Genomic DNA, 27,601 nt, shown 5'->3' with positions numbered 1-27,601 from the left:
ACACAGGTGAGTTAACTCTCCCACCTTTACCTTTGTATATATACATGACCTCAAGGCACTAGACCCCTGAGGAAGCCACATCGTAGGCGGAACGCGTGGGGCGCGTTATTTCCTCCACCCAATTACTTGGTGATATCATTTTTCTTTTATATTCTTTATTAGACTAAGCTGCATTGGCGGTTCCGATTGAAGTATCATTCAAACATTGATTTTAGGACACTACTTGTACTTTGACCGCATAGGTAGCCAATGCACAGTCCATCATTGATTGTATTATCTTTCACACAAACACCAAGCATAGATTCTACATTATCTTAGGAAGGGGGAGAACAGAACATGTTATTGCCATGCACTGTGGATAGCACTTTACTTTAGAGTGCTCATTTTTAGATGTTTTTAAATGTTAGTGTTTAGTGTATTGTATAAATAAAATTAACTTTTTTTTGCTACATACTTTTGAATACAGCCGTTTCTTTGCACATCCCACCTGTCTTGCTTAATTATGTATAATTGCCAGGGATGTGTGGCATGTTGAGTTATCCATACTTAACATAAACGGTTTCTAGATGTATGAACAAGTGTCCTTAGTTTATCATGATGGATGTAGATGTTAGATTTCCTTTAAAGATGTTCTTTGATTTTAGTAATGGGACCTTATGCCATGGAAACCACTATTTAAGGACTACAGAGACAAATGGAGGGGGTTATTCTGTAAAGAAATATGACTGGAGCATATATCAGGTTACGAAGGAGAGGCATAGCTTTTACAAATTTTACAAGTGTATAAAGACCTTAAATACGAGCAGTCAGGCTCCATTTTTAACAGTAGGTCAGTAAAGGAAGATGCAAAAGAACTGTTCACGTCTATAGGATCAGCCTATACAACGTGGTTTGTTAGGTGTTAAGACACACTTTTACACAGAACTATAACAGACTGTCAAGATTTGTCACAAATTAGCTTGAAACTATTATAGACACAATTGAGTAAAAAAGAAAATTCTAAGATTAGTAACAAGTAAGTCGAGGCCGTTGATTTAACATTAGAATACGTACGACACGTATACAACATCTATGTATTTTTATCATCACATACTGTTAGGTTGTTTAGATTGTGAGCCCCATGGGGACAGGGACCAATTTGACATACTTGTGCAGCGCTGCGTAGTCTGTGTGCGCTATATAAATAAAGAATTATTGTTATTATCATCACCGTATTTGTTTCAGGAGGTGCTAGAAACAAGTATGAATATTCCCCACAGTAGGAAGTAACAAGTGTTGTTGAATATATTGGAAAGTGTAATTTCTTACTGTTAAAGGAATACATTAGGTCAATTGAATATATGAATTGTACATTAAAAGGAAAAGTTTTCCTGCTAACTATACAAACTTTCACTCAATAAATGGAAATAAGGGACAGATGGAATTGTAGCCTTCTATTATGTGCTGACATCTAGTGGCCAAACAGGCCACAATGCTGACCAACCAGTCTGTAATTCAAGTGAAATCAGTAACACTTACCAATGAACTATGACAGCACCACCTGAGAGAGGGTCCATCTCCAAGGACAGGAATCCAAGGTATAAAAAGACTCAACCCCACATGCTCCAGTGTAGTTCAAAAACTGCATGATTGCCTAGATCATTTTAGAAGTTTGTGCTGCTATAGGAAATAAAATGGCCTCTTTCCTTCTAAAATTATGTTAATGTGTCAGAAGGGCTCTGGGGGGGTGTTACTAGAGCCCCTCCATGCTGCAGCTACACAAGCTGTTACACTGTCTCCCACTATCCTTCCTCAGGACTTCCCCCTTCCTCTGCAACCGGATTTATTGCCTGTTACTTTTCACAAACATATATAATAATAGACTATAACTAGTAAGACAATACTTCGGGGGGGGGGGGGGAGGAGGAGGGGGGGGGCGACGACTTGGGAATGAAGTTTGGGTCAAGCGTTAGCGTGATCCTGTCATCGGAAATCAAACAATACGGTTTATTAATTGATAATGCCTGAATCTCCCCAACCTTTCTAGCCATAGTAATGGCTATTAGGAAGGATGTCTTGAGTTTCAAATTCCTAATGCTGAGTTAAGAGGTCCAAATTGGGGTCCAGTAAGAAAGTTTAAAACTAATGATAAGTCCCAAGGAGCCACAGAGATTTTTATTGATGATCTAATTCTACTCGTTGCTTTCCCAAACCTCTTGATCCATCTATGGTCAGCCAGGGATGAGTCAAAGAACACACTTAGAGCTGCAATCTGTACTTTAAGGGTTCTTGTTTTTAGACCTTTGTCAAATCACACTGGCAAGAAATACAGAATCTGCATAAAATTTGGAGAAGACTGGTTAGGGTGTCTGAACCACAGAAGGAAACAAACCTCTTCCATATCTTTAGGTATATGGCTGAGGTAACCGTTTTTGTACTAGCTTGCAAGGTAGATATTACCTTTTCTGATAGGCCCTTAGCACTTAAGAGTCTCCTTTAAGGATCCACGCTGAATAATGTATGTATCCACCTAGATTTACAAGGATCCAAGCTGAGAGTATGAGATCCTGAGGGTTTGGATGGACCAGCGGACCTTGGTATAAGAGATTTCTTCGACTCTGTAGCAGAACGGGATCCGGTAGAGCCATCTTTTTCAAGAATGGGAGCCAGATCTTTTTTGGCCAAAATGGGACGATTAGAATAGCCTTGGATCTGTCCCTTTGGGTCTTCTGTATTACCTTTGGGATAACAGAAAGCGGAGGAAAACCGTAGGATAGAGGAGCATTTCACTTGTGGCTGAGTGCATCCATCTGTGACAGTGTCTCTGTGTGGTTCAGAGAGAAGAAAGATTGTTTTTGGCAGAAATAGATCCCCTAACACGCATGGAGCCTGCCATCACGCACACCGCACACGCGCAGGTGAGATGCCTTAACATTACATCATTTTGTATAAATATCGCCAAACACGCCATTAACATTCACCTCTGAGGAAGCCACTTTGCAGTGGAACGCGTGGGGTGCTTGGGTGTTCGGCTCCTAACCCACTTTGGAACTGGTGATATCTATTTTCCATATATTATCTGGATATCTTGTTTACTTATCATTTGCTGCTAGTTCTGTATCTGAGGCATAGTTTACTGATATATTACACATCAAACGATACATTTCCACTAAATGCACTTTACAGAGCACACAGCTAGCCAGTCCACACAGATACATTAATGGGGTAGGTAGCGTTTCTGCATGAACTGTATACACAATTTCTTTTCAAGCAGCTGAATTTGCACATACGATGTGCTTTTAAGTGTTTTTAAATGCATGTTTAAGTGTGATATTTATCAATAAAATTTCAATTTTTCTGCAATCACATGGTATTGCATCATTAGCCCTCTTTTCCTTTTATCTAATATGAACAGAAATGCTGTGTCCCAGTCCCTAGGAAACATTCAAGTCCCTAGCCCATTTGTCAAAAATGATTCCTTTATGAGGGAGGCCTCCAGGTGTCCCAATGCCAGTTCCCTGACAGATGCTTCCACTCCTGGGCTTTTCATTGGGTCCTTTCTGGGAGCCATGTGAACTTCTGCTGTCACATGGCATGTCCTGGGCAGCAAGGCTACATTCTGTCTCCCGTGGCGCAGCGTGCCACATCGCCGGGGCTCTCTGAGGCGGCCACCATCTTGGCCGCATGGTGCTACGAGGGAGACCGAGTAGAGGCGGGCCTGCCTGTCTCTGCATTCTGCTCCAGGCCAGCCCAAGAGCCTGCATTCCACTGCAGTGCGGTTCCACCTGTCCGCCACAATCCCCTCCCGACAATCCCAGGCAGGTGATGTAGCGGCCATCTTGACAGACCGGAGAACAGGCCACGGTGGTCGCCATGCCGGTTAAGTATTTGCCGATCCCTGGGCTGATGATCTCCCAACCTGCACCGAAGGGGTCCTGCTTGCACCTTTCTTTTGGCATCCATCTGGAGGGGAAGAAGACGCTGGATAACTGGGGACTAGGGCTTCAATATGAGGTCGGTACAAAAGCTGCCATCACCATCCATAGCCAGGCCACGCCCCCTTGTTTAAATTTGAAAGAGTGAATGTTACCACTGTTACACTTATTTTATATACAACGTGAAATATGCCTTCTGAATTGGTAAATAGGTCGGAAACCTTGATAGTAAAGGATTCCTAGTCTGACCATATTCTTTCATACTGGTTCAATTTAAGTTGTGTGGTGTACCTAAATTTCTTCAGACCGATTTTCTTTTTAACTTCCAGGAGCCAATCTGTGATGTTAGGGTTGTTTGTATGCAGCCAAGCTCTAGCTATCAGCCCTAGCCCTAGTAATAGGGGATGTATGCTTTTTTTTTTTAATAAAAAAAAATGTAACTTCTCCCAAATTTAACAAAATTAGCTTGACTGAGGACTGAAACTTAAAGAAAACCTACCATTTGATTTTATGCATTATGAACCAAACATACCTTGAGAATGCTGCAGCTACACTGATGCACAAATATATCTTGTTTAACCCTTTCAGGACCTGACCCTTTTTTGTTTTTTCATTTTCATTTTGCACTCCCCATGATCAAAAATCCATAACTTTTTTATTTTTCCATGTCCAGAGCTGTGTGACGGCTTGTTTTCTGCGTAACAAATTACACTTCATAGTGATAGTATTTATTATTCCATGCCGTGTACTGGGAAGCGGGAAAAAAATTCAGAATGCTGTGAAATTGGTAAAAAAACGCATTTGTGCTGTTTTCTTGTGGGCTTGGATCTTACGGATTTCACTGTGCGCCCCAAATGACATGTCTACTTTATTCTGCGGGTCGGTGCGATTACGGGGATACCAAATTTATATAGGTTTTATAATGTTTTCATACATTTAAAAAAATTAAAACCTTCTGTACAAAAATTTTTGGGGGGATTTTGCCATCTTCTGGCACTAATAACTTTTTTATACTTTGGTGTACGGAGCTGTGGGTGGTGTCGTTTTTTGCAGATTTTGATGACGTTTACAATGTTATCAATTTTAGGACTGTTCGACCTTGTGATCACTTTTTATAGAATTTTTTTTTTTTTTTAAATGACAAAAAAGTGCCATTTTCAACTTTGGGCGCGATTTTCCGTTACGGGATTAGACGCAGTGAAAAAATGTTATCATATTTTGATAGATCGGGCATTTTTGGACGCGGCGATACCTAATGTGTTTATGATTTTTACTGTTTATTTATATTTATATCAGTTCTAGGGAAAGGGGGGTGATTTGAGTTTTTAGGGGTTTTTATTATAATTTTTTTTTTTTTAACTTTTTTTTATTTTTACTATTTTTCAGACTCCCTAGGGTACTTTAACCCTAGGGTGTCTGCACGATCCTATCATATACTGCTATACTACAGTATGGCAGTATATGTTTATTTTACTACTCATACATTACAATGTGCTGATAGCACATTGTAATGCATGGGTTAACCCGAACTAGCCTCGGGTCTTCGTGAGACCCGAGGTTACCATGGCGACGGATCGCCGCTTCCCGATGACGTCACGGGGAGCGGCGATCCTCGAAAAGATGGCGGCGCCCATGCGCCGCCATCCTTTTGAAGCCGCCGACAGCTTTGCCGGCGGTGATCAGCGGGAAAACACCCGCGATCGGTGCTGGCACCGATTGCGGGTGTTACCGGTAAGCCTTTGCTGCAATATGCAGCAAAGACTTACCGGCTATGGAGAGGGCTCAGCGCGTGAGCCCTCTCCATGCACCCGCGGCCGACCCGTGACGTGCCATTACGTCACGGGTCGTGAAAGGGTTAATCCCTGAGCTGAGTGGTTTTGCTGGAAAAAAAAACAAATAAAAAATTCAGGATAATGAGTCACTGTCGCTCCTGTGCCTGGCTCAGCGCTTCTCCTCTTACACATGATGTAATCTAAACCTAAAGGTTAACAAACTCCTTAAAAGTAGTTTTTCATACGTTGAGGGGTGTAATGGGGTATTTTACTAGTCTTGCTATTATTTAGGCCTCTCAGTCAATTCAAAGTTGAGCAGGTCCATCTAAATAGGGATTTTGGTAATTTTCCAAAAAAAGAAATGGCACCCAAATTGTGAGCCTCATAACATTCTAGCAAAATATGCGGAATCTTAAAAAAAATGGCAACATTTGGGAATGTAAGTTATGAATTTATTTGGGTGCTATGACTATCTGCTTCAAAAGAATTTAGAACTTTGAAAATAAAGAATTTTTCCAAATTTTTGGCAAATTTCTGTTTTTTCATAGCTAAACACAAAATATATCATTCAAATTTTTAAACTAATTTGAAGTAAAATGTGTCAAGAGAAAACAAATCTCAGAATCCCCTGGATATCTCATAGCGTTCCCACGCTATAACCACTTATAGTGACACAGGGCAGATTTGAAAAATGGGTCCGCGCCCTGGAGGCCAAAATAGGCCGAGTCCCAAAGGGGTTAAAAGAAATCTACCACTTTATCTAAAAGAAAACTACAGATACTTACCTGTCAACTTTTTCTCCACGATCTCCGGGGGTGGTCTTCTTTAATCTTGACACACTTGGATCGCTGTAAAAAAGTATTAAAATATCAGAGCGCTGGGACACGATTAATTATTCCCGCCTCTTGCGTAATGTCGCTTCATGCTGGAAATGAAGGTGACGTCTTGTGAGAGACGTGAAAAGTTAACAGCCCTGAGCACCGCACATCACGTTTCAGGAATGAACAACAAGAACGCCAAGATCTAGAAGCGGAAAATAGGTGTGCAATCTTCATATAGAGATGCAACTTCCAACTGTCACGTTAAGGCTGCATTCACATTGACGTGGGCCTGGCGTACCTTAGCACGGTGGGCACATGTCGGCGCCAGGGAGAGGGGGAGGATGAGTGCTACTCACCCCTGCCCCTCTCCATAGAGGAACATGGTGCACTGTGCCGTAATCCAGGATAAGATAGCACATGTCCTATCTTTTCGCGGGGTACAGAACAGTACTGTACCGCACCCGTAGGGCGCCGTGCGCACATTGCCGTCTATGGGGAACGTACATCCGACGTATATACGTCCCCTATACGTATCCCCTTGTGAATGTAGGCTAACAGGGAATATTTTCGGATTTTTAGTGTATGACTACAGAGCATCTGTGAACTCTACAAAAGTTCAAAGGTGTGAAGCAAATATTTTTCTGTTGGGGGGTAATTTCTTGCTAAAGTAAATTTTTATGAAGATTTTTATTTTTTTTTTTAATTACACACGAGTTCCAGTGCAAAACTGTAAACAGTGTGTAAATAACGCAACATGTGAACAAGGCCTGAATAGAAAGTGATAAGTGGAATTGAGCCACTACCAAACAATGACAGGATGGTGGCCGAGATTCAGTATAAAGCCTTAGCTACAGATCTGAATAGATGCCGAGTACCATGGTGAGAAGAAATCCTGTCAGATGTGTAATGGCGACCATATTGTTTGCTACTAGAAAAACCGCTGAGGTTAGATATAACTGACGTCATACGAGCTGATACCTCACAGCAGGTCATCAAGTACACGACATTACTTCATATAGAGAAGGCAGTGCTGTAACCCAATCACCTCAGCAACTCATCAACATGCCCAGACCTGTTCCTGTCACACAGGACCGTTGCGAACGTAAAAACTCCCCGCCAAAAATTTTAGCCATCAAATATTATGCCATCCAATAAGCAACGCGCGCTACACGGTTGACTGACACCCAGACTCCGCCCACGCATGTGTTGCCAACCTCAGCGCGGGAAGGAACGTCAGCTGCGGTCTTCCGTCAAAATCACACTGCGCTTCCTATCACGCAGAGACGTTGGCGGCCATTTTTGATGAGGGCAAATGATTGTAAGTGTTAATACGTCAAAATCACTTCGGAACGCTTAGTAGTAACGACTTTATCTTTGCCTACCCGACATATATAACATTTATCTGGCTATGATCACGAAAAAGGCGGATTATCGTGTGGGCGCGGCTAACGTAATTACGTGTCAATTACGCTGAGTGGGATGTATTTGGAAATATATATTACCGTTTTTTTCCTGGTCAGGGCGTGGCTTGTGGTTCTGTGGGCAGGGAATGTCATTGTAGGATATGGTGCCTCAGACAGGGAGTGGGCGGGGCCGGTGACGTGGTGTCAGGGCAGTGGGCGGGGCCGCGGTGTGTGAGGTAAGGTTAGCGCAGGAGGAAGGGGTTTGTTGTGCGCGGGAGACAAACGGAGAGCGGGAAAGAGCGCGCGGAGGAGAGCGAGAGAGTGTGGCGGGAAACCGGCAGCCGTGACCTGAGGAGCGTTCACCTGGTAACGTCACCGCTTTACTCTCCATCGTTTTGTGCTGTCAGAACCGCAGCCGGTTATTGGCGGGAGCATTGTCCTGTGCTGTGAGCGGGAAGGGCTGCTGGGACTGCTATTCTCACCATTCCTCCTAGTATGGGCTTCCATAGGGGATGACAATTGTCCCTTAAAGGGGTTGTGCCTTGATGGCTCTCCTCAGGATGAGTGAGGGGGACCCCCAGAGACTATGAGAATAGCCCCAGCAATCTAGAGGACTGAGGTCTGGCATGTGTCCATTGAATAGTATTGGAGGGTTGGAAATTGCTGCGTACAGCGCTCAGCTATCTCCGGTCACACTTTCATAGCCAGTGCATGGGACTGCAGGAGATAATAGATATCGCCTAGCACAGCATTCAAACACTTTCATAGTTAAGCTACATTTTCATGTATGTATGCCCGCTGGGCCGTAGCCGGGAGGGCATATGTCCAGCGCCATGGAGGGGTTACCCAACTCCATAGAAATGCATGGCATACAGGCCGTACACATGGGGAACGATAGATCTTTTTCCCATGTATGGAGCGGACCGGTGCCTCATGTAAGCGGTAGTGTATCGCTCCATCCGGCCATTGTCATCTATGGGGGACGTATATATGGCCACAAGCTTGCAGCCGTACATGCGTCCCCCTTACGGTCGTGTGAATGTGACCTTATTGTGGGTCAGTATCAAGCATGATAAACTTGCTTATAGATACAGGAAGCGGGACTGTAGTGATCTTTGTTATACATGGCTTCTTTCATTCTAAAATCAAATTTTAAAATTTGAATTTCCCAGATAAATAACCTCTAGTGGTGTCACCGGAGCATTACACACTGTGCAGGAGCGCTCCTCACCTCCCCCTCTGACTGCTGTCATCTTACACAGTGGGAGGGGGAAGTGCTTCTGCACAGTGTTTCAGCCTCTGATGCTGCAGCACATAGGGGCTCTGGTGACACCCGCAATGCTCTTAGCATAATTTTATAATTTTAAACATTCAGTTTTAGTAGGAAGGAGGCCATAGATAACAAATATAAGCAGATTACCACAGTCCCGGTGCCTGGATCTATGAGTAATGTTCTTGGTTTATCATTATGGATTTTGATGGTAGATTTCCTTTGAGTGTAGGGGATTTGCTTATGTAGTGTAATAAGGCTACATTCAGACCAATGTGTACTGTAGCTGGGTACGTAGTCGGGGTGCTGGAGGGGTTACCCCTCCCCTCTCCATAGAGATGCATGGTGTGTACACAGGGAAAGAGAACATATTCTATCTTTTCCCTGTGTACGGAGCAGTACAATGTGTGCGGCACCATATCTATGTGCAGCCATTAATGTCTCTGGGAGACATATTTGGCCCGTGTTTTCTTCCCCTAACAAATCGTCTGAATGGGGCCTTAGTAGAGGCTGACTGGACAAGCCCAATGCCCACCATCCAGTCATGTGATCACTTGTCAATTGGAGAAGGAAATAATATTGAGTCCTATTTGCTGGGAAGCCCCATTCAGCTTTGTAGCGCTGTTTGAATATAGCGCTGTAGCAGCTTTTGGGTCATTATTCATGATTGCCTCCCAGTCATTACCTGTAAGGTGGATCCCTCCTTAGTCACATCACATGTCAGTCGGAGGTAGATGCATCCTGATGGAGGCTGGAAGTAACAGGGATGTGTTCACCTTGTAATCAGAGCAATGTAATTGCATAATATTATTTTACTGTGTATAACCACTTATAGCCATCCTAAGGTGCATGAGGGAAATCTGAATTCCTTACCATGTTCATGGTACGACCCTTCAGAGATCTTTACATTCGGTGTCACTTTTTGTGATCAACTCTGTTCACCATTTCCTGCAGGGTTTATTGTCAGCACTTGAAGAATCTCATCTGCATCATGGCGAAGGTACAGATATTGAACATGGTGGTCCTCGATAACCCATGCCCCTTTCGTAACCCCTTCCAATTTGAAGTCACATTTGAATGCATAGAGGATCTACCTGACGGTGAGTGTGTTTGAGATTAATGTGTAGCCTTCATGTGAATGTGGAAATTTGGACAGGAACGTCTAGTAGGAAATGCACTGAGATTCTCTATTCACACAGCTGCATGTGAAGAATTCCCCCGACAGAAGCCATGGGTTTACATCTATAATTTCTGTCTGTAGGAACAGGTCCCCAAATGTTTGTCTAACAGATGTCCTATAATCACTGTAGGAAGAGTAGGGCTCCTACACAGAGCTCGCAGCCTTTTGTCTGTCTCTGGATTTTTAATTTATTTATTAAAATTCTTTTTTTTTTTAACACATGAATGAACAAAATGGCTTCATAAAACAAGGAACATTAGTTGAGATACATATAAATAACAACATGCATCATAATGTAGTCATTCACCATTTGTGGAGAATTCTGCAGAACAGCAACAACCTTAAAACTGTGGTGTCAGGCAATACATTTATTCCTATTAAAAGTAGCAGCTAGGGTACTAAGCAGTCTTTCCCCTGTGAATTGAGAAATCCCTCCTGTCAGCAATGTGCATAGGGGTACAGGAAGGACATCCCTAACTCTATTACCATTATATTGCATCAATTTATATATCAAGGTACACTCATTGAAAAGGGATGAGACACTCTGGGACTACGGACATTAAAAATTGTTTCTGGGGAAGAGCAGTCTTTGGATATTTTAATTGTTATTTTACTCTGTGTGATCACTTTCTCTGAGTAAGATATGGGACTTTTAAATAAGAGAACCTGTCAGGCAAAATAACCACCTAAACTAAATATATTTTCATAAACTGCCATTAGAAAGCATTGCCTCTATCCCTTCATTGTCCCTCTACATGCCTGTAAACTTAATGAGGTCCTAAAGCTGTATGCAAATGACCTGTGAGATGTCCAATGAGTCATTATCATATTCAAGCTGTCCAGCTTATTCATGAGTGGGAGGTACAGCCACACCCCCAGTGCTTGACTGACAGCCTGTACAATGGTGTAATGGCTCCTCCATGTGCTACCTGGTGCTGGCGCCCCCTGCAGCCTGTGTGTATGAGATACTCCTATACACATGACTGACAGCCTGTTTAATGGTGTAATGTTTCCTCCATGTGCTTGCTGGTGCCCTCTGCAGCCTGCGTGTGCATAGGAGAGATAAAACAGCTCCAGGCAGCCATGTTATAGCAGAACATGTCAGATTGTATATTAGGAGGGAGAGCATGTCAGCAGATAAAGCACAGACACTAGCAATGCTTTACTATACATTACACAGACATGAGGAAGGGAACATGGGTGACATAATAATTCTTTATAAAAAGCACACAGATTAAGCAGCGCTGCATAAAGCATGACAAATTGGTCCATCACTGCCTCTGGCCATGTGACCAGCCTCATTTACATGATAAAGAAAATTTTAGAATTATTAATGTATGAATTGACTAGATAAAGTCTAGGATGGATCCTTGTGAGCTGCTCCAACAGGTAGAGGTGATAGAAATAGTGACAGAGACCTGATGACAGGTGTCCTTTAAGTTTCAGCTACAAAATAAGTGTTCAAAAGCCCACATGATAACATTCATATCCTGGAGCACCATATCTAGAAACCCATCTCTGTAATATGTATTATAGCATGAATGTGTGTCTTGAACTGTTTTGGGCTGTGTTTATGTTGTTTTTGTAAAATCACATCGTCCCACATTTTATTAAAGCCTTTGTGCCAGTTTTCTGTCGGACTTTGCACTGAAAAGAAAGCCCAAACCGCTTCCTGATGTAATTTTAAAGTGTCCTGTACACATTAATGTTGAAGCTGCACTATACCCGACATAACACAAATTTCTGCACATAAAAAGGGGCATCTTGGTGCAAAGTCGGACAGTGCGCCACATTTATTACTGCGACTTGACAAAATAGTGTTGCAAGCTCTGTTAAAGGTGCACGAAAAAAATTTGAGTTAACAGCATCTCCGCAATGTATACACTTATTTTTCTGTCTCTAGCAAACTGTTTTGTTTCTACAGATCTGGAGTGGAAAATAATATATGTGGGATCAGCAGAAAGTGAAGAATATGACCAGGTGCTGGATTCAGTGTTGGTGGGTCCGGTACCTGCTGGGCGTCACATGTTTGTTTTTCAGGTGAGAACATACCTTGAAATTAAGGCTCCATGCATACCAATATCGGTTTGACACCCATTTTTCATGGATCTTCATAAACTATGGTCTGTAGAATGATCTGTAAGAAATGCTTCTACTTTTCCCTTACGTCCCCATGACGGCCCACCTGGAGGATGACCCCTTGACCTCTGTAGGGACAGGAAGCAGAGAAGTTAAAAGGCCCCACCCCGGCATCCGTACTCCAGTGTCTTCCTGTCCCTACACAGGGCAGGGAGCAGAGATATATCTCTCCTCACGGGCCTCCTCCAGGGGGGCAGTGGGGGGAGCACAAGTCTGCAGGCACGGGCCGACCCTTACCCTGCCAGTTCCCGGACCTCGCTTCGACGCATCGCGCGTCCTCCCTGGCTCTGCGGGGAACTGTTGTGCCGGCTCTACCCCCGACTCCGCGTAGTTCCAGGGTACCCGGATGTCGGAGCACGCGTGGTGGCTCCGGTCACGTGCTCCGACGCTTCATTGGTGAACTTCCGGTCGCACCGGAAGTGACGATGGGAGTCACTGATTGGCCGAGGCCGGATCACGTGCTGCGGCGCACGAATTACAGGACTTCCGGTCGCACCGGAAGTGACGTTTGGGGGCTCGGCGGCGCCAAAAATTTAAAAGGTTTGGTCGCAGGTAGTCACTCTGACTCTGAGGTCTAGATCACCTACCACTACGCCGATAAGGTACTGTACACTAGGCTGATGTGTTAATGTACTTGATTCTGCATATATTGTACTGCTGTATGTGAATAAGCCCCCCTTACCTATGATTATAGGACCCATGGAAGTATCTATCTTTTCTAGCGAGGTCCTGGCCATGGAATCTTCTGTATCAGATCCCCTGTCTACAGGCCTTGTGAGTGTCTTAAAGATTAATGGGGCAGGGGCTCTATTCATATATATGTTATATCCCCTGTAAATACTAAGCTGTCACTTATCTCTTGGCAGGAGCCTAAAGAGAAAGTGAGGAGCAAAGATCCCTCTAAAGATGGGAAGAAATCAGCCTGTCGTAAATGCAACATGTGCAATACAAGGCTTAATTCTAATTATAAAAAACCAGTATGCAAGGAATGTCTGGATAACCTTCTAAAAGAAGAGCGTACAGGCTTTAGGGAAGAGATACGTGCCTTCATTAAGGAAGAAGTCCATTCTTCTGTAGCCTCCTCCATAGCCTCACTTAGCCTCCCTGGGCCTCCACCCAAAAGGGCCTTAATATGTGCCTCAGAATCAGACCCTGACTCAGAGGATAATTCCTCCTTTAAGGATTCTCTAGAATTGGAGCCGTCCACTTCTCTATCCGCTTCAAAAATGGAATCCAGATATCTGTTTTCCTCTGACGACTTAGACCAATTGCTTAAAGCCATTCGTGATACTCTAAAAATTGAAGAAGTGGAAGAAGCTAGATCCATTCAGGATGAGCTATTTGGCATCCTTAGATCCCAGAAAAAGAGGGTATTCCCCATTAATGATACTCTCAAACAACTCATTCAGGAAGAATGGAGAGGTCCAGGAGCCTACATGTGCACGATAGACCTGAAGGACGCATATTACCACGTCCCTATCTACCTTCCGTCTCAAAAGTTTTTGAGGTTTGCAATAGTCTCACCACAGGGGAAGAAACTATGCTTCCAATACAGGTCTCTACCTTTCGGGATAGCATCAGCGCCAAGAGTGTTTTCAAAAATCATCATAGAGGTCGTAGCCTTCTTAAGAACACATCAAGTCCTGGTCGTTCCATACCTGGACGACTTACTCATAATAGCGAAAAATCGAGAAGAACTTATTCTACACCGAGACTTTACAATCCAAACGCTACAGAATCTGAGATGGATTATAAACTGGGAGAAGTCTGTCTTGCATCCGGATACTCAGATCCTTTTCCTGGGAACCCTCCTGGACTCTGTGGACCAGAAATCTTATCTTCCCAGAGAAAAATCAGAACGCCTGGTAGGTCAGATCAATGTTTTCCTCCATCGCCAGAGATGCTCGATAAGAGATGCTATGAAGCTCCTGGGGCAGTTAACATCTTGCATACAGTGTGTCCAGTGGGCACAGAACCATACGAGAGTCCTGCAAGGTTGGATACTACAATCATGGGACAAAGATCCCCTACATCTGGACAACTGCATCAGCATTACTCCTGCGGTCAAACAGTCCTTAATGTGGTGGACCATTCCTACACACCTACAGAGGGGAGTTCCATGGCATCCTTGGCCCCTATCTATAGTCCAGACAGATGCAAGTCAAAAGGGCTGGGGTGCGAATATAGCAGGGTCCTTCTTCCAGGGAAGTTGGCCTCCTCATATCCAAAGAATGTCATCCAACTATCGAGAACTGAGAGCAGTCCTGGAAACCCTGAAGACAGCCAGTCATCTTCTGGTGGGACAACACGTGAAAATCCTGTCGGACAACTCAACAACAATAGCCTACCTACAGCATCAAGGGGGTACAAGATCTCCAGACCTTTCAGACCTCTCGAGCGAAATATTCTCATGGGCAGAATTGAACATCAAGTCCTTATCGGCAGTTCATCTGAGAGGGAAGGACAACAAGGTGGCAGATTTTCTGAGCAGGAAAAAACTAGACCACAACGAATGGTGTCTGAACCAAAAAGTATTGCAGCTTCTAACCCAGATGTGGGGAATACCTGTAGTGGATCTGTTTGCCACCAGGGAAAATACGAAAGCGGAACTTTTCTACTCTCTCAGTTATTCAGAGACCACCTCGAAGTTAGATGCATTCAGCCACAAGTGGGACGCTCCTCTGACATATGCCTTTCCTCCTCTGCCTATAATTGCAAGAGTTCTCCGGAAAATTCAAAGAGACGAATCCAAGGTCATTCTCATTGTTCCCTTCTGGCCCAAAAAGAGCTGGTTTCCGCTCCTAAAGAAGATGGCTCTAGCAGAACCTCTAATGCTACCCATTCAGGAAGATCTCCTCCATCAAGGGCCGCTTTTTCATCCGAGGCCACAAGATCTCAAGCTCTCGGCCTGGATCCTGAAAGGAGCTTTTTGAGGGCAAAAGGCCTTTCGGACAAGGTAATCTCTACTCTACAATCCAGTAGGAAACCAGTTACCTCAGCTATATACCTGAAGATATGGAAGAAGTTTATTTCTTTCTGTGGTCCAGCAGTTCCCAATCAATCTTCTCCTAATATCTTACAGATCTTAGAATTCCTGCAAGCTGGGTTCGACATGGGCCTTAAGACTAGTACCCTTAAAGTCCAGATTGCAGCACTAAGTGTGTTCTTTGATTCATCCCTGGCGGATCATAGATGGATAAAGAGGTTTGTAAAAGCAACTGTCCGAATCAGGCCCTCAGTTAAACCTTCAGTAGCTCCCTGGGACTTATCCTTAGTGCTAAATTTTCTTACTGGACCTCAGTTTGAACCAATTGAATCTGTAAGCCTTAGAAACCTTACCTTGAAAACTGCCTTCTTAATTGCAATCACTACTGCAAGAAGGATTGGCGAGATTCAGGCTCTATCTATAAATGAACCTTATTGTTTAATTTCAGATGACAGGATCATTTTAACGCTTGACCCAAACTTTGTCCCCAAGGTTTGTACAGCTTTCCACCGAAACCAGGAAGTGGTCCTACCTTCGTTTTGCCAGAATCCAAGAGCCGCTAAGGAAATCAGCTGGCATTCCCTGGATGTAAGAAGAATAGTACTCAGGTACATGGAAGTCTCTAAGAGCTGGCGGAAGGACTCTAATATTCTTCTCCAATTCCAAGGGAAAAACAAAGGGAAGAAGGCCTCAAAATCGTCCTTATCCCGATGGATAAAAACCGTTATCAAAGAGGCTTATGAGGCTCTGGAAATGGCTGTCCCAGATACCATAAAAGCCCATTCCACAAGAGCGATGGCTACCTCCTGGGCTGAAAGAAGAGGAGCCACAATTGAGCAGATATGTAAAGCGGCTACCTGGTCGTCTTCTCTTACCTTCGCTAAACATTACAGATTGGACATTCCGAATAACATGGACCTTTCCTTTGGGAGAAAGATACTACAGGCCGTAGTCCCTCCCTAAAAAATAATTCATCTGGTATATCTCCAGGTGGGCCGTCATGGGGACGTAAGGGAAAAAGTGAATTAGTCTTACCGGTAATTCCATTTCCTTAGTCCACCATGACGGCCCATATATTTTTTCCCACCCTAGATATGTCATTTAATGTATTTATAAACCTGCTTGATTTAATTGTTTGTGCATATTAACAGGCAATAAATCGGGTTGCATCCAAGCCGGTGTAGTTATTTGGTAGACACTGGAGTACGGATGCCGGAGTGGGGCCTTTTAACTTCTCTGCTTCCTGTCCCTACAGAGGTCAAGGGGTCATCCTCCAGGTGGGCCGTCATGGTGGACTAAGGAAATGGAATTACCGGTAAGACTAATTCACTTTTTTATCAGGGCAGGTCAGATGGTCCGCTAAAATAACAGCAGTAGGTACTGATCCATTCCAAAATTTAGTATTTACTATACTCTGTGAATTTACTCTGTAGATTTCTGATGTAGATCTCGTAATTAACTCCTCTCTGAACACCTGGTGACTTGAGACTTAAGCGGAGGCAGGTCCAGCGTCTTCAGTTTCTTTCTGCTCCCGTGCTAGTTACTCCCAGACACTCTAGGGAGATGCAGTTTATTACCCCTTATCCACTCTTCATGGCATCCTGCTGGAGTAGGGCGATGCAGAGAAGAGCAGAGCCCTATAGACCTGGCAGGCACGTGACCATCAGGTCTTAAAGAGCAGCTCTGCTCAACATCCCCCTGCAACTGGGGCTCTTATAGATGAAGATGAAAATGTCCTCCAGGGTTTTTTTTTTAATGACCTCGTGCAGTCCATATAAAGTAAAAAAAAAAAACCCGAGACTATACCTAATATATATCAAAACAACAAAACAAAATGATGAATTCGTTAATAATGTTAATTTGAAATTTTTTTTTAAAATATACTGTATATACTATAAATTACAAAGAAACCTTTTTCCAATTTTAAACCCCAATAAAACTAAAAATGAAGAAAAAAATCTTTAAACTTTTATTACGTTTTATCTAGCCCTATGTGTCCTGAAAAAAAAACACTGCAAAAAATTTTAAGGTAGCAAGTAAAAAGTTATGGCCCTTTAAAACCGCTATGTACAAAAATTTGCTAAAAATCCCCCAGTTTAAAGCCTTTTCAGGGCGCGTTAAGATGCAGCGTTCAAATCTGTCTTGTGGTTGTACCCCAGACTTTCATGCAAATGAATGAAATGCATGCTACTCATATACAGAAGGATTTTTGTTGGCTTCGATGTAAATAAAAGTAGAAATTTTGTGGCATAGCGATCACATGCAGACTTTAATTTGCATAACACATAAACGACAATGTATTTCATTGGGCTTGTACACACTGCTGTGGTTTCCACGGCTCCATGTATAAGCCGATTGCCCGCAACTAGTAGAGCAGGTCCTATTCCTGTCTCAAGTTTGCGGTTTGGACTGTGCATGTCACACACCGATGACAGACTGGCCCATTGTTTGCGCCCCCACGTTTGCATGCATGAGGCCCAAAAACAATTTAAACCTCCACTGATTATACAGTGCTTATAAAGAGCTACTATTTTTAAGGCAAAGGTCTGTAAATAAAAACTAGTAATACCAAGCTGTATAAGCAGAGTAAGTGGAAATCTTTGTAATGTTTCTTCTGCTAAAACATCTTCATAAAATCTTACAATTTTCATTTTGCAAGTTTTGATATTCAAGATCAGTCTGTTTTATTCTATTTACTGATGATGTATAATAAGTTCTAACTTTCCTAAGTTGATCTCCTTTTTGGTAATAAAGGCAAATGACCATTAGTGTAAGGTATTGTGCTACACGGCAGGAATTTTAAGGACTGCCCATAATCAGTACAGCTTCTTTGTACAGAGGTTAAAGCTGTACAAAGAAGGTTCGCAGGCTGAGGCTGCGTTTGCATGATGTCAGTTTTTGCTGCGTTTTCTATGCATTCCAAAGGCTTGAAACATGATCAATGCTGAGGTTACATTGCCCTTTAGCAAATGCAGTTGAAATGCAATGTAATCTGTGCATGTGATCAAGGATGAAACCTTTGGAATGTGTTTAAAAATGCATCAAAGAACGCAATGTATTGTATGAATGCGTTCACACGTTCAGTTATTCAGATGCAATTTTTGATGCCCAAACCAGGAGTGGATTGAAAATGGGTGAGGAGTAACTCTTCTTAATGATAAGTCCTCGCCCATTATGAGCCACACCTGCAATTGGCTTCAAAAACTGCATCTGAAAAACTGAACGCGTGGCTGCACCCTGAGGGTGCAGTCACATGTTGCCATTAGAACTGCATCACAATCAGTTTTGAGTTAATTTGGTGCAGTTTTGTTCATTTAATAGGTGAAAGACATGAACTGAGTAGATGATTTTGATTTTGAAGGAGAAAACTTGATCAAAGGGTCTATCCCAGTAGGAAACCATCAGGAATCTACATATTAGGGTGGATCTGATGGTATTTTCCCATTAATATCCTTAGGCTGCATTCACACAATCGTGTAATTACTCCAGTCCCGGTTTTCCATGCCGTATGTGACGTATTCATCCGAATGCAGCACATATTTATACGTCCCCATAGACTTCTAAGGGCGTATGGAACTGAAAAACGGGAGGAAAAAAGACATGCTCTATATTTTTAAACGGCTCGTGTACGGTGTATACAATGGCAATGTAAATAGTTAGACGTATCGTCCATTGAAATGAATGTGGCCGTATGTATCCTGTAACCAAAAAAAAAAAAAAAAATTTATGGTATGGGTAGCAAATGGCCATTTTCATACGGTTGTGTGAATGCAGCTTTAACTCTAAACTATCCTTCCAGTTTATCTAATTTTCCAGAGAGGTTACTGGTATGCAGAGCAGCCTCTTTGGGCAGCATTTGCTAAGGCTACCCCGTATCCCAGTAGCCTCCGCTGCCACTCCCTACCTACCACCTACCTGCGTACTGCCGAAGCTCTGTGTGCAGTCACTTCGGCTTCAGTGCTAGACGTGCACATCGTCTTTCGTGGCCAGTACTGAAGTCATCAGTGTGCAGGTATCAAGTATAGATGCTGCCCCAAGGTTTACCTGAGAAGAGTAGAAGTATAGAAGATGGGGGGGGGGGGGGTCAAAGTGAAATAAGTTATGGGCTTCAAATGTGGACAATGCTGGGAGGAAGAACATGTGCTTAGTTTTTAATGTAAATAGTCTCGACAGGAAGGGTTTTAGAAAACTTAAAGGGGTATTCCAGGAATCAGCATAATTCATATACAAGTGGGCACTCAAAATATAAGCTAATGTGTAATTAGTTGTTATTTAAAATTTTGCTCCCCTTAGCAGAAAATGCTGATGACATAAACTGTAATGAGGAATTAAAATGCTACTGGCCCTTTAATCAGTCCGTTAATTTCCTTTGCGCGGTCCGTTGCAGAAAAGAAGATGGCCGCTGGTCACATGTCCACATCACATGTCCTGTACCTGCCTGGGCAGGTCATGTGATCACCACTATGTTTGGCTGTAGTTGGTTGGTTGCAGTGCATCCAGTATGGCCAGTGTTGTGGTGATGGCACTTACACATCATTACTATGGTAACAGAGCAAGAAAACCTGTTACATCATCACTGTTAGCAGAGCATAAGTGGTAGGAGGAGTTACTGAGAACTAAAGGATCATGGAACTTGTAGTTTCCAGTGGCGGCCATCTTAGTGATAACTCCACCTACTTTAGAGAGGCCATAAATTTAGTAAATCATAAAATCATATTATTTTAGCTCCGTTTTGTGACTAATGACATTGAGTATTGTTGTATTCATTTATTTATATCATCATGGGTTTTTGTGTCAGACGTTCATATTCCCGGAATACCCCTTTAATATAAAATATATAACTTCAAAGATGGAAAGTTACATAATTCGTCTATATATTATCCATCTTGCCCTGCTCTGGCCTGAGTTTTAGCAGGCTAATTTTATTTTCTGCTTGCCATCCAAAATGTCTCACCTTGATTCGCCCAAAAATTCTTGGTCTGACAGATTGAACTGGCTGAGACGTGTCTTGTTTTGGCATTTTAAAGTAATGGGGCACACAGGACATGACTGGCTTAAATTAGTCAACATTTGGGTACAAATCTGTAGACATTGGGCTTGTTCTCTTGTTGCTTCAGCCTGTTACATGGTTGGATTTTTTTCTGTCCTGGTTTGTATATAAGTAGTCAATGGAATAATTTCCATTTTTTAAAAACAAAGTTGTAAATGAGTTCTCTTCTTTCTAATTTTGTTTTAGCCTTTTAAGTTATGGGGTTTTTTTTTTTTTTTTTTTGTACCACTAAATAATAACTCTTGCAGTTCAGTCATTGCTGGCCTCAGGTGAAGCAGAGCTGTCATGCTTGTCACCTACAGTCGGCAGCACTCGGTGAGAAATTACAGGTTGCAGCCAATTATCCCTTCCCTGTGATGAGAGCTGGGAGAGAGAGCGCTTCTATATAAAGCAGGTCTCCTGCTGTGCTTTTAAATATAAGTATATAAATACCCGTACAGCCTATTTACTGCAGTGTTTTCTGATTTTTAGCTTCAGATAAAGATTTCATCAGTGCCTGCTGATTGTCTAATGGGAGTTTATAAGTTACACCCTATCCATGGGGGATCCTCCTTATAACAACATTGGTAGAGGTCTCTGATTCCCGCTGACCAGGGGCTCCGTTTGTTAGGACTAGTTTATAAGATAGATTCAGATAATCGTCAGAGCTGTTTCAGAAGTTGACTATGCTGAATTATGTCTCCTGTTGGCATAACTACTGCATCTTAAAGGGGTTCCTGTTAATATCGAGCAGCTTATCTTCTGATCAGCTTCCTTTTGGTGATGGTAGTTATATCCACTGACCTATTCTTGCTAGTTTATTGTAGGTTCTTCTTATTTTTCTATTTTTATTTCAGAAAGGTAATGCACAAATAGTACTGCATGATAGACGTTCACATGAGGGTGTGACCTTGTAATATATGCACGGGCCATGGCCTCTGGATAAGTGGCGTATAGGTGTAAATGTTTCACGATGGTGAAAACTCGTAGTATTCTGGGACTTTGAAATCTACCTATTCATAGCTTTTGTAGACCATTTACACCTCCCCCTCCTAATTCATGAACAGATGGTAAGTAGCATGGTCATTTAGTAAATGTTATTGTTACCCGATCATAGGTATAACACATTGTGATGAGTGTTACAGATCGATGAAAGCCGTGTCTGGGATTTTAACCTTTACTGATTTTATATTTATGGCTAGTAGATGAAAAGGTTAACCAGTCCAGGAAATCCCTGTGGTATTCCCGTTTCTTGATGTGTACAATAACTTGAAAATAAAATAAGTGGAAGAGACTGGGATCCTTGGGGTGCGTTCACATTTTGCGAGTTAAAACTCCATCCTAAAGAACTACATTCAGTTTTGATGCTTCTTATGCAGGTTATGTGAATGTTTAATAAATGTCTTTTCACCTGTTTAGTGAATAAACTGCAGCTAAATCCATGTTGGAACTGAAAGTGGTTATTTAGGATGCAGATGACTGCAACATGTGAACGCAGCCTTATTAAACCACTGATTTTCTCTGCAGCTGCCACTGCAGGGGAGCATGAGGAGTCGGTCAGATTTTATGGAACAGCCACAATGTTAAAGGGAACCTGTCACCAGCTGCATTGGTTCTTATCCAGCAAATGTACCTTATGTGCTGTTAATTGTTTTTAAGCCATGTCTTTATAAATTGCAATGATTGCCTTTATCCGGAAGAATAGTTATGCTTAGACAGCCCCCAGTCAGGCGGGTGCGGTTCAGGGACAGCAGTCAAGCAGGCAGCCACCTTCAAGGCCGCCTTGTTAGGTAACCACCACCTCCTTCCCCCTGTGGAGCTGACTCTATGGAGCTAATACGGTAGCCTTTAGGGTGGCTGTCTGCTTGACTGCTGTTCCCTGAACCCTACCCCCCTGACTGGCGGCTGTCCAAGGGTATAACTTTAATTTTTCTGGATAAAGATATGGCTAGAAAACAGTTAACAGAACATATAAGGTACGTTTGCTGGTTTTTAAGCAATATGGCTGGTGACAGGTTGCCTTTAACAGTAGCACCAGACTGTAATCCTGGTTGCAGGGGAAATATCTACTCATATATCACTGAGTCTCGTCCTCTGCTCCCTCATTGGTCTATGAAGTATGGTCAGCGTGTATCTGTTTTTAATGGACCAATCAGGGTCCCGTTCAGGTGGCCTAAAACTCAGGTATTCAAATAAATTGGTGTCACTTGGAGTGGATAGTTTGGTATAACATTGGATACAAAAAGGATAATTGGTTCATGCTTGATTTGTAAGAATCTGCTTATATCTTAATGTTTCATGTTTGGAATTGCAGGCAGATGCTCCCAATTCCAGCCTCATTCCAGAGTCTGATGCCGTGGGTGTTACAGTCGTCCTCATCACCTGCACTTACAGGGGACAGGAATTCATCAGAGTCGGCTATTATGTCAACAACGAGTATTCTGATCCGGAACTGAGGGAAAATCCTCCTCTGAAGCCAGACTTCAGTCAGGTACTACAGCTTCCCTGTGCCTAATACAGGAATCATGTATCAATGCGCACGTTGTGAGGCTGTTTCGCTTCTGCGAGTTTCAACACTATTGCCTTCATTTCTTCTTACACGTAACCTGCCGTGTAAGGGTACCTGCTAGTAAAGAGTCATTCAGATCTGGCATTTTAAAGTTTTCAATCCAACTACTAGTGATTTTTCAGAGTTGCTGCAATCTTTTAGTTGCTGTCAAAAGTGCAGCATAAAGTCACAAAGACCTTGATGTGCTTTCCCTTATATTAGGAATATCCGCTGCTAATGGCAGGTGTTCTAATCCTGAATTAGATCCTACGGGGGAGGCATATTGGGTGTAATGCGCTTGTGACTCTGGTGCAGTGCACCTCAAAGCCCCTGCCTCTTTATACTCTAATCAAAAGCACAGGATGTAATTCATGGTTCAGCTTCAGTGACTTTAAAGGGAACATGTCACCACATTTTCACAAACACAGCTAGTGATGCCTTGTTAATAGGACTCAATGGAAACCTGACACATTTCTTTTAGCTAAAGTCCTTCCCCTACATTCTCATAAATCAACTTTTGTTATTTTGCCTGAAATCATAGGAGACATGTCCTGCTCGACCGGGCCCTCCCATCTAATTAGGGCCAAGTAGGGAGCTAATGAAGGATTTTCCGCTACTCCAAAGGGCCTCAACCATGGGGCACTGCCATACTGATAGGTATGGGCTAGCCAGGTGTGCCGGATATAATATACCCTATGTAGCAATCTAAGTGATCTTTTGGGGGCCTTTAGCCACAGTAGTACTGCATTGTCTCCAGCTTGCCAGATAAAGTGGGCAACCAAGGTTGGTTTCCCAGTGATCCATGAACCACGATTTTTTGCTATCTGGAAGTGCATAAAGTATAGAGTATAGTCTAGAAATGGTTCCCTGGCCAAAAGATCGTACAGGCCTCTGAGGCTAGTCCTGTGTAATGATTTAGTAAGGTGCAAGTATTTAGATGTTGGAACTTTGTGAAAGATGGTGGCTTGTCCCCTTGACATTAAGTGCTGCAGTTGATATACTCCTTTTGCTAACCACCATCCGAGAGCACCCGGAACCTGGCATGGTGGGAAGAGAACATAGATTGTTTGTCACATGCTCCTCATTATTGGGAATTGGTGCTGTTCTTGAAATTGCTCTGTTCATGCAGAGGCTGGCGTGAGAGCTTTGACCTGGCGATGTAATTGTCTATTCTCTGCTGCCAGTTTTCTTTCTGATTAGACTGTTTTATTTCACTAGAAATCCTACTTCACTATGTAACCAGGTATCGGATGTTCATGTGGAGTCGCTTGTTGCAGCTCTTCTGGCTTAATATGGAGGATCCTAAAATTGGCGCCCATTCTCTGCCATTCTTGTGAGCGGAGGAATCTGTCTACTTGGGATAGACATTGTGCTTGAATTGCATTTTGAAAAGTAGAGGACCAACTCCCAGCGGCAGAGGTGGTTAGACCAAAACCATTGCTATCGGCAATTTCAGTATTTTGGTCTAAACCCCCCTGCATTTCAGACTAGCTGCTCCCCAGTGCACTTATAATTCCTTTTCAAAATGCAATTCAAGCTCCACGTGTGAACGCACCCTTGTTGTACACCTGATATTTGCCAACAATTGTATTGCTAGTGTCATAAATATCCTTATCTGTCTTTCAGCTCCAGAGGAATATCCTGGCATCAAATCCACGTGTGACACGCTTCCATATCAATTGGGATAGTGCAAGCGAATCAAAGATGGAAGACATTGAGAATGTGGACCCTGCTTCTCACGCTATGCTTCCCCCATCGTGTGCCCCTACAAAGGGCCTGTCTGGAGCACTCAACACAATCCCAGAAAACTCCATGGACTGCATATGAATGCGCCAGTGAGGGGGGAAATGTGATGGCATCTGCTCCAAACACCTCCCAGTGTCCAAAACCTGAAGAAATTACAGCACCAACATCTCACCTCGGACTCGGGTCCACCTGGCTACTATTACTGTGCATCATGTCCTCAGGCTCCAGAAGCAGATAAATCCTACTGCCGCCATGTCCTCTTTGTATATACTTATTTTTAGTCTCTGACAGCCCCCTTTTAGGAGAATATGGTTTCTTCATCTCAAGATGAAGGCGGTGCCTTGGGTTATGGCATCTTATTGTTAACCATAAATGATCCGAGCGCAACATTCATCCATTGTTCCGCTGCAGACCTTCTTGGCAGCAATGAATGACTATCTCTCGTGTGAGTCTGTCCTGACTATGGTCCTTTGTTAATGCCATGTATATGTTTTCTTCACCCATATGAGACATTGCCATTTACCTTATGGCCGAGCAGCATTCCTCCTGCCTGATGATCTCCTTCCATGGTGTCACTGAGACCTCTGTCTCTTCAGGAGAGATTCTCACTGTCCAAAGAAAGCTGCATTGTTCTGCCGGGTGATTGGAGCCAAATGACTTCCTGTAGAGTGAGGATTTCTACCAAGAGGAATATTCCTGTTCAGCGATATTAACGTTACAGTAACGTCTTGGTGCTTCCTTTTACAGGAAAATTAGCACTTACACCTGCGCGGAGATGGGGGGTTTGTATCTGCTGTGGTCACTGGCCTGCAATGCGGACTGTCCATTTGAAGGAAGTTTTTTCTAAGATTCGAGCCCTTTATAGCACATATCTGTCTAGAGGCAGCATTTTTGATACACCTGTCTCCTACACACTATAGGATATGTTTTCTGTTGTATTTAGTAACCAATCTGATTTTTTTTTTTTTTCTTGTCTGAAAATTTTTGTTTACAATTTACCTTAATAAAAGCACTTCAGCAAGGTGCTGCAAGATGTGATTCACTCTGATTCCACTTTAATTCTCTCACACATCTGTGTGAGAGAACATAAATTAGTATTTAAACATTTTATTATACAGGCGGTCCCCTACTTAAGGACACCTGACTTACAGACAACTCATAGTTACAGACGGACCCCTCTGCCCACTGTGACCTCTGGTGAAGCTCTCTGGATGTTACTTTAGTCCCAGGCTACAATGATCAGCTGTAATGTGTCTGTAATGTAGCTTTATTGATAATCCTTGGTCCCATTACAGCAAAAATTTTGAAATTCCAATTGTCACTGGGACAAACGAAAAAAATTTGTCTAGAACTTCCATTATAAAATATACAGTTTTGACTTGCATACAAATTCAACTTAAGAACAAACCTCCGGACCCTATCTTGTATGTAACCCAGGGACTGCCTGTATTAGGATGGTTGACAACCCGGTTCAATGCCAATCTGGCGTCTACCTTAGGTCAGATACTAAAACGATTCAAAACTGAAAGCAATAAGTAGATTCTATCCTGTGGATGGGCAAAGTTTTTTTTTTTGCGACTTTTTCTGTGACTTGCGACTAGTTACATTTGCTAGCAGGGTAGTGAACTACGTTGGTCCAAGGATTTCATGCAGTGTTCCATAAAAATGCTAGAAATTACAAAAAAAGACCTCTTTTCCGCTTTTAACCCCATATAAAATTTAAAAAAATCTTTAAAACTTTATCACGTTTTAACTATCCCTATGAAAAAAAACCTGTGAAAAGGTAGCACGCAAAAAAAAAAGTTATGACCCTTTAACTGCCATATACGAAAATTCTCTAAAAATGTTGCAGGTTTAAGGATTTAATTCTGTGCTTCCCTGATTTTCTACGGGGCTGCTGGGATGAGCTGATCCTAATTAATTTAGTGCAGCTCAGTGGATATTGTGGTTCCACAATCGGATGGTGTGACCTCCTAGTGGTTACACATTTATCTTCGTCAGACCCGAGGCTGAATGGTTTCAGAAGATTTGTTACAATGAGCCAGTGGCTCATTGTAATGAATCATATGTAAAAACTCCATATACAGGCAGTCCCCGGGTTACATACAAGATAGGGTCTGTAGCTTTGTTCTTAAGTTGAGTTTGTATGTAAGTCGGAACTGTATATTTTATCATTGTAATCCCAGACAGAACTTTTTTGGTCTCTGTGACAATTGGATTTTAAAAATGTTGGGTTGTCATAAGAACCAGGATTAACTCTAAAGCTTCATTACAGACACCTCTGATAACTGTTACAGCTGATCATTGTAGCCTAGGAGTAAAGTACAATAAATTACCAATATCCAGAGGTCCGTTTGTAACTAGGGGTCGTATGTAAGTCGAGTGTTCAGTAGGGGACCGCCTGTACTGCAATAGTTTTATTGCAGTACATGGTAAGAACGATCTGACAATCTAGGGTTAATGTACCCTAGAGGATCTAAGAAATTGTGGAAAAAGTTTAAATGTAAAAAATTTTCAAAAAAAAATATTCAATTCAAATCACCCCCCCTTTCCCTAGAACTGATATAAAACATAAAATCACAAACACATTGGGCATTTTGGGACGGGGCAATACCTAATCTATCAAAATATAAAAACGGTTATTGGCGGCAGTGACCTCCAAAACGGGAAATGGCGCCCAAATGTCCGAAATGCGACTTTTACACCTTTTTACATGACATAAAAAATGTAATGAAAAGTGATCAAAATGTCGCACAGACCTCAAAATGGTAGCAATGAAAAAATCAGCTCGTT

General features: G+C 42.6%; 1 protein-coding gene and 1 long non-coding RNA gene across 5 annotated transcripts in view; one reads left to right on the top strand and one right to left on the bottom strand.

The window, feature by feature from the left end:
* The window catches only part of LOC140127917 (uncharacterized), a 39,759-nt gene extending 31,927 nt beyond the window's left edge, over positions 1–7,832 (bottom strand). The window contains exons 1-2 of the long non-coding RNA XR_011855078.1: positions 7,486–7,832; positions 6,472–6,534 (exon numbers count right to left, since the gene is read on the bottom strand). This is a non-coding gene — a long non-coding RNA (uncharacterized lncRNA). The remainder of the gene's footprint in view (positions 1–6,471; positions 6,535–7,485) is intronic.
* Positions 7,719–25,846, top strand: LOC140127915 (histone chaperone asf1b). Of its 4 annotated transcripts, none has more exons than XM_072149134.1 (5): positions 7,719–7,825; positions 10,135–10,280; positions 12,285–12,400; positions 22,829–23,005; positions 24,689–25,846. In XM_072149134.1, exons 2-5 carry the CDS (start codon positions 10,172–10,174, stop codon positions 24,887–24,889), a joined length of 603 nt encoding a protein of 200 aa, XP_072005235.1. In that variant the 5' UTR covers positions 7,719–7,825; positions 10,135–10,171; the 3' UTR covers positions 24,890–25,846. The 4 variants fall into 4 exon arrangements, with proteins under 4 accessions (XP_072005235.1, XP_072005234.1, XP_072005237.1 ...); XM_072149133.1 differs by lacking the exon at positions 7,719–7,825 and adding an exon at positions 8,117–8,276; XM_072149136.1 differs by lacking the exon at positions 7,719–7,825 and adding an exon at positions 8,335–8,356.
* The last annotated feature ends 1,755 nt before the right edge of the window (positions 25,847–27,601 follow it).

This window comes from Engystomops pustulosus, chromosome 4, assembly GCF_040894005.1.
Source record: "Engystomops pustulosus chromosome 4, aEngPut4.maternal, whole genome shotgun sequence".
Lineage (NCBI taxonomy): Eukaryota > Metazoa > Chordata > Amphibia > Anura > Leptodactylidae > Engystomops > Engystomops pustulosus.
The sequence above is the reverse complement of the archived record's forward strand: the minus strand, read 5'-3'. Positions and strand labels throughout refer to the sequence as shown.

Coding starts and splice junctions, on each gene's coding strand:
- LOC140127915 (XM_072149134.1), top strand. CDS start 10,172: ATGGCGAAGGTACAGATATTGAACATGGTGGTCCTCGATAACCCATGC. Junction 10,281..12,284: donor CATAGAGGATCTACCTGACG/GTGAGTGTGTTT, acceptor TTGTTTCTACAG/ATCTGGAGTGGAAAATAATA. Junction 23,006..24,688: donor TGAAGCCAGACTTCAGTCAG/GTACTACAGCTT, acceptor TCTGTCTTTCAG/CTCCAGAGGAATATCCTGGC.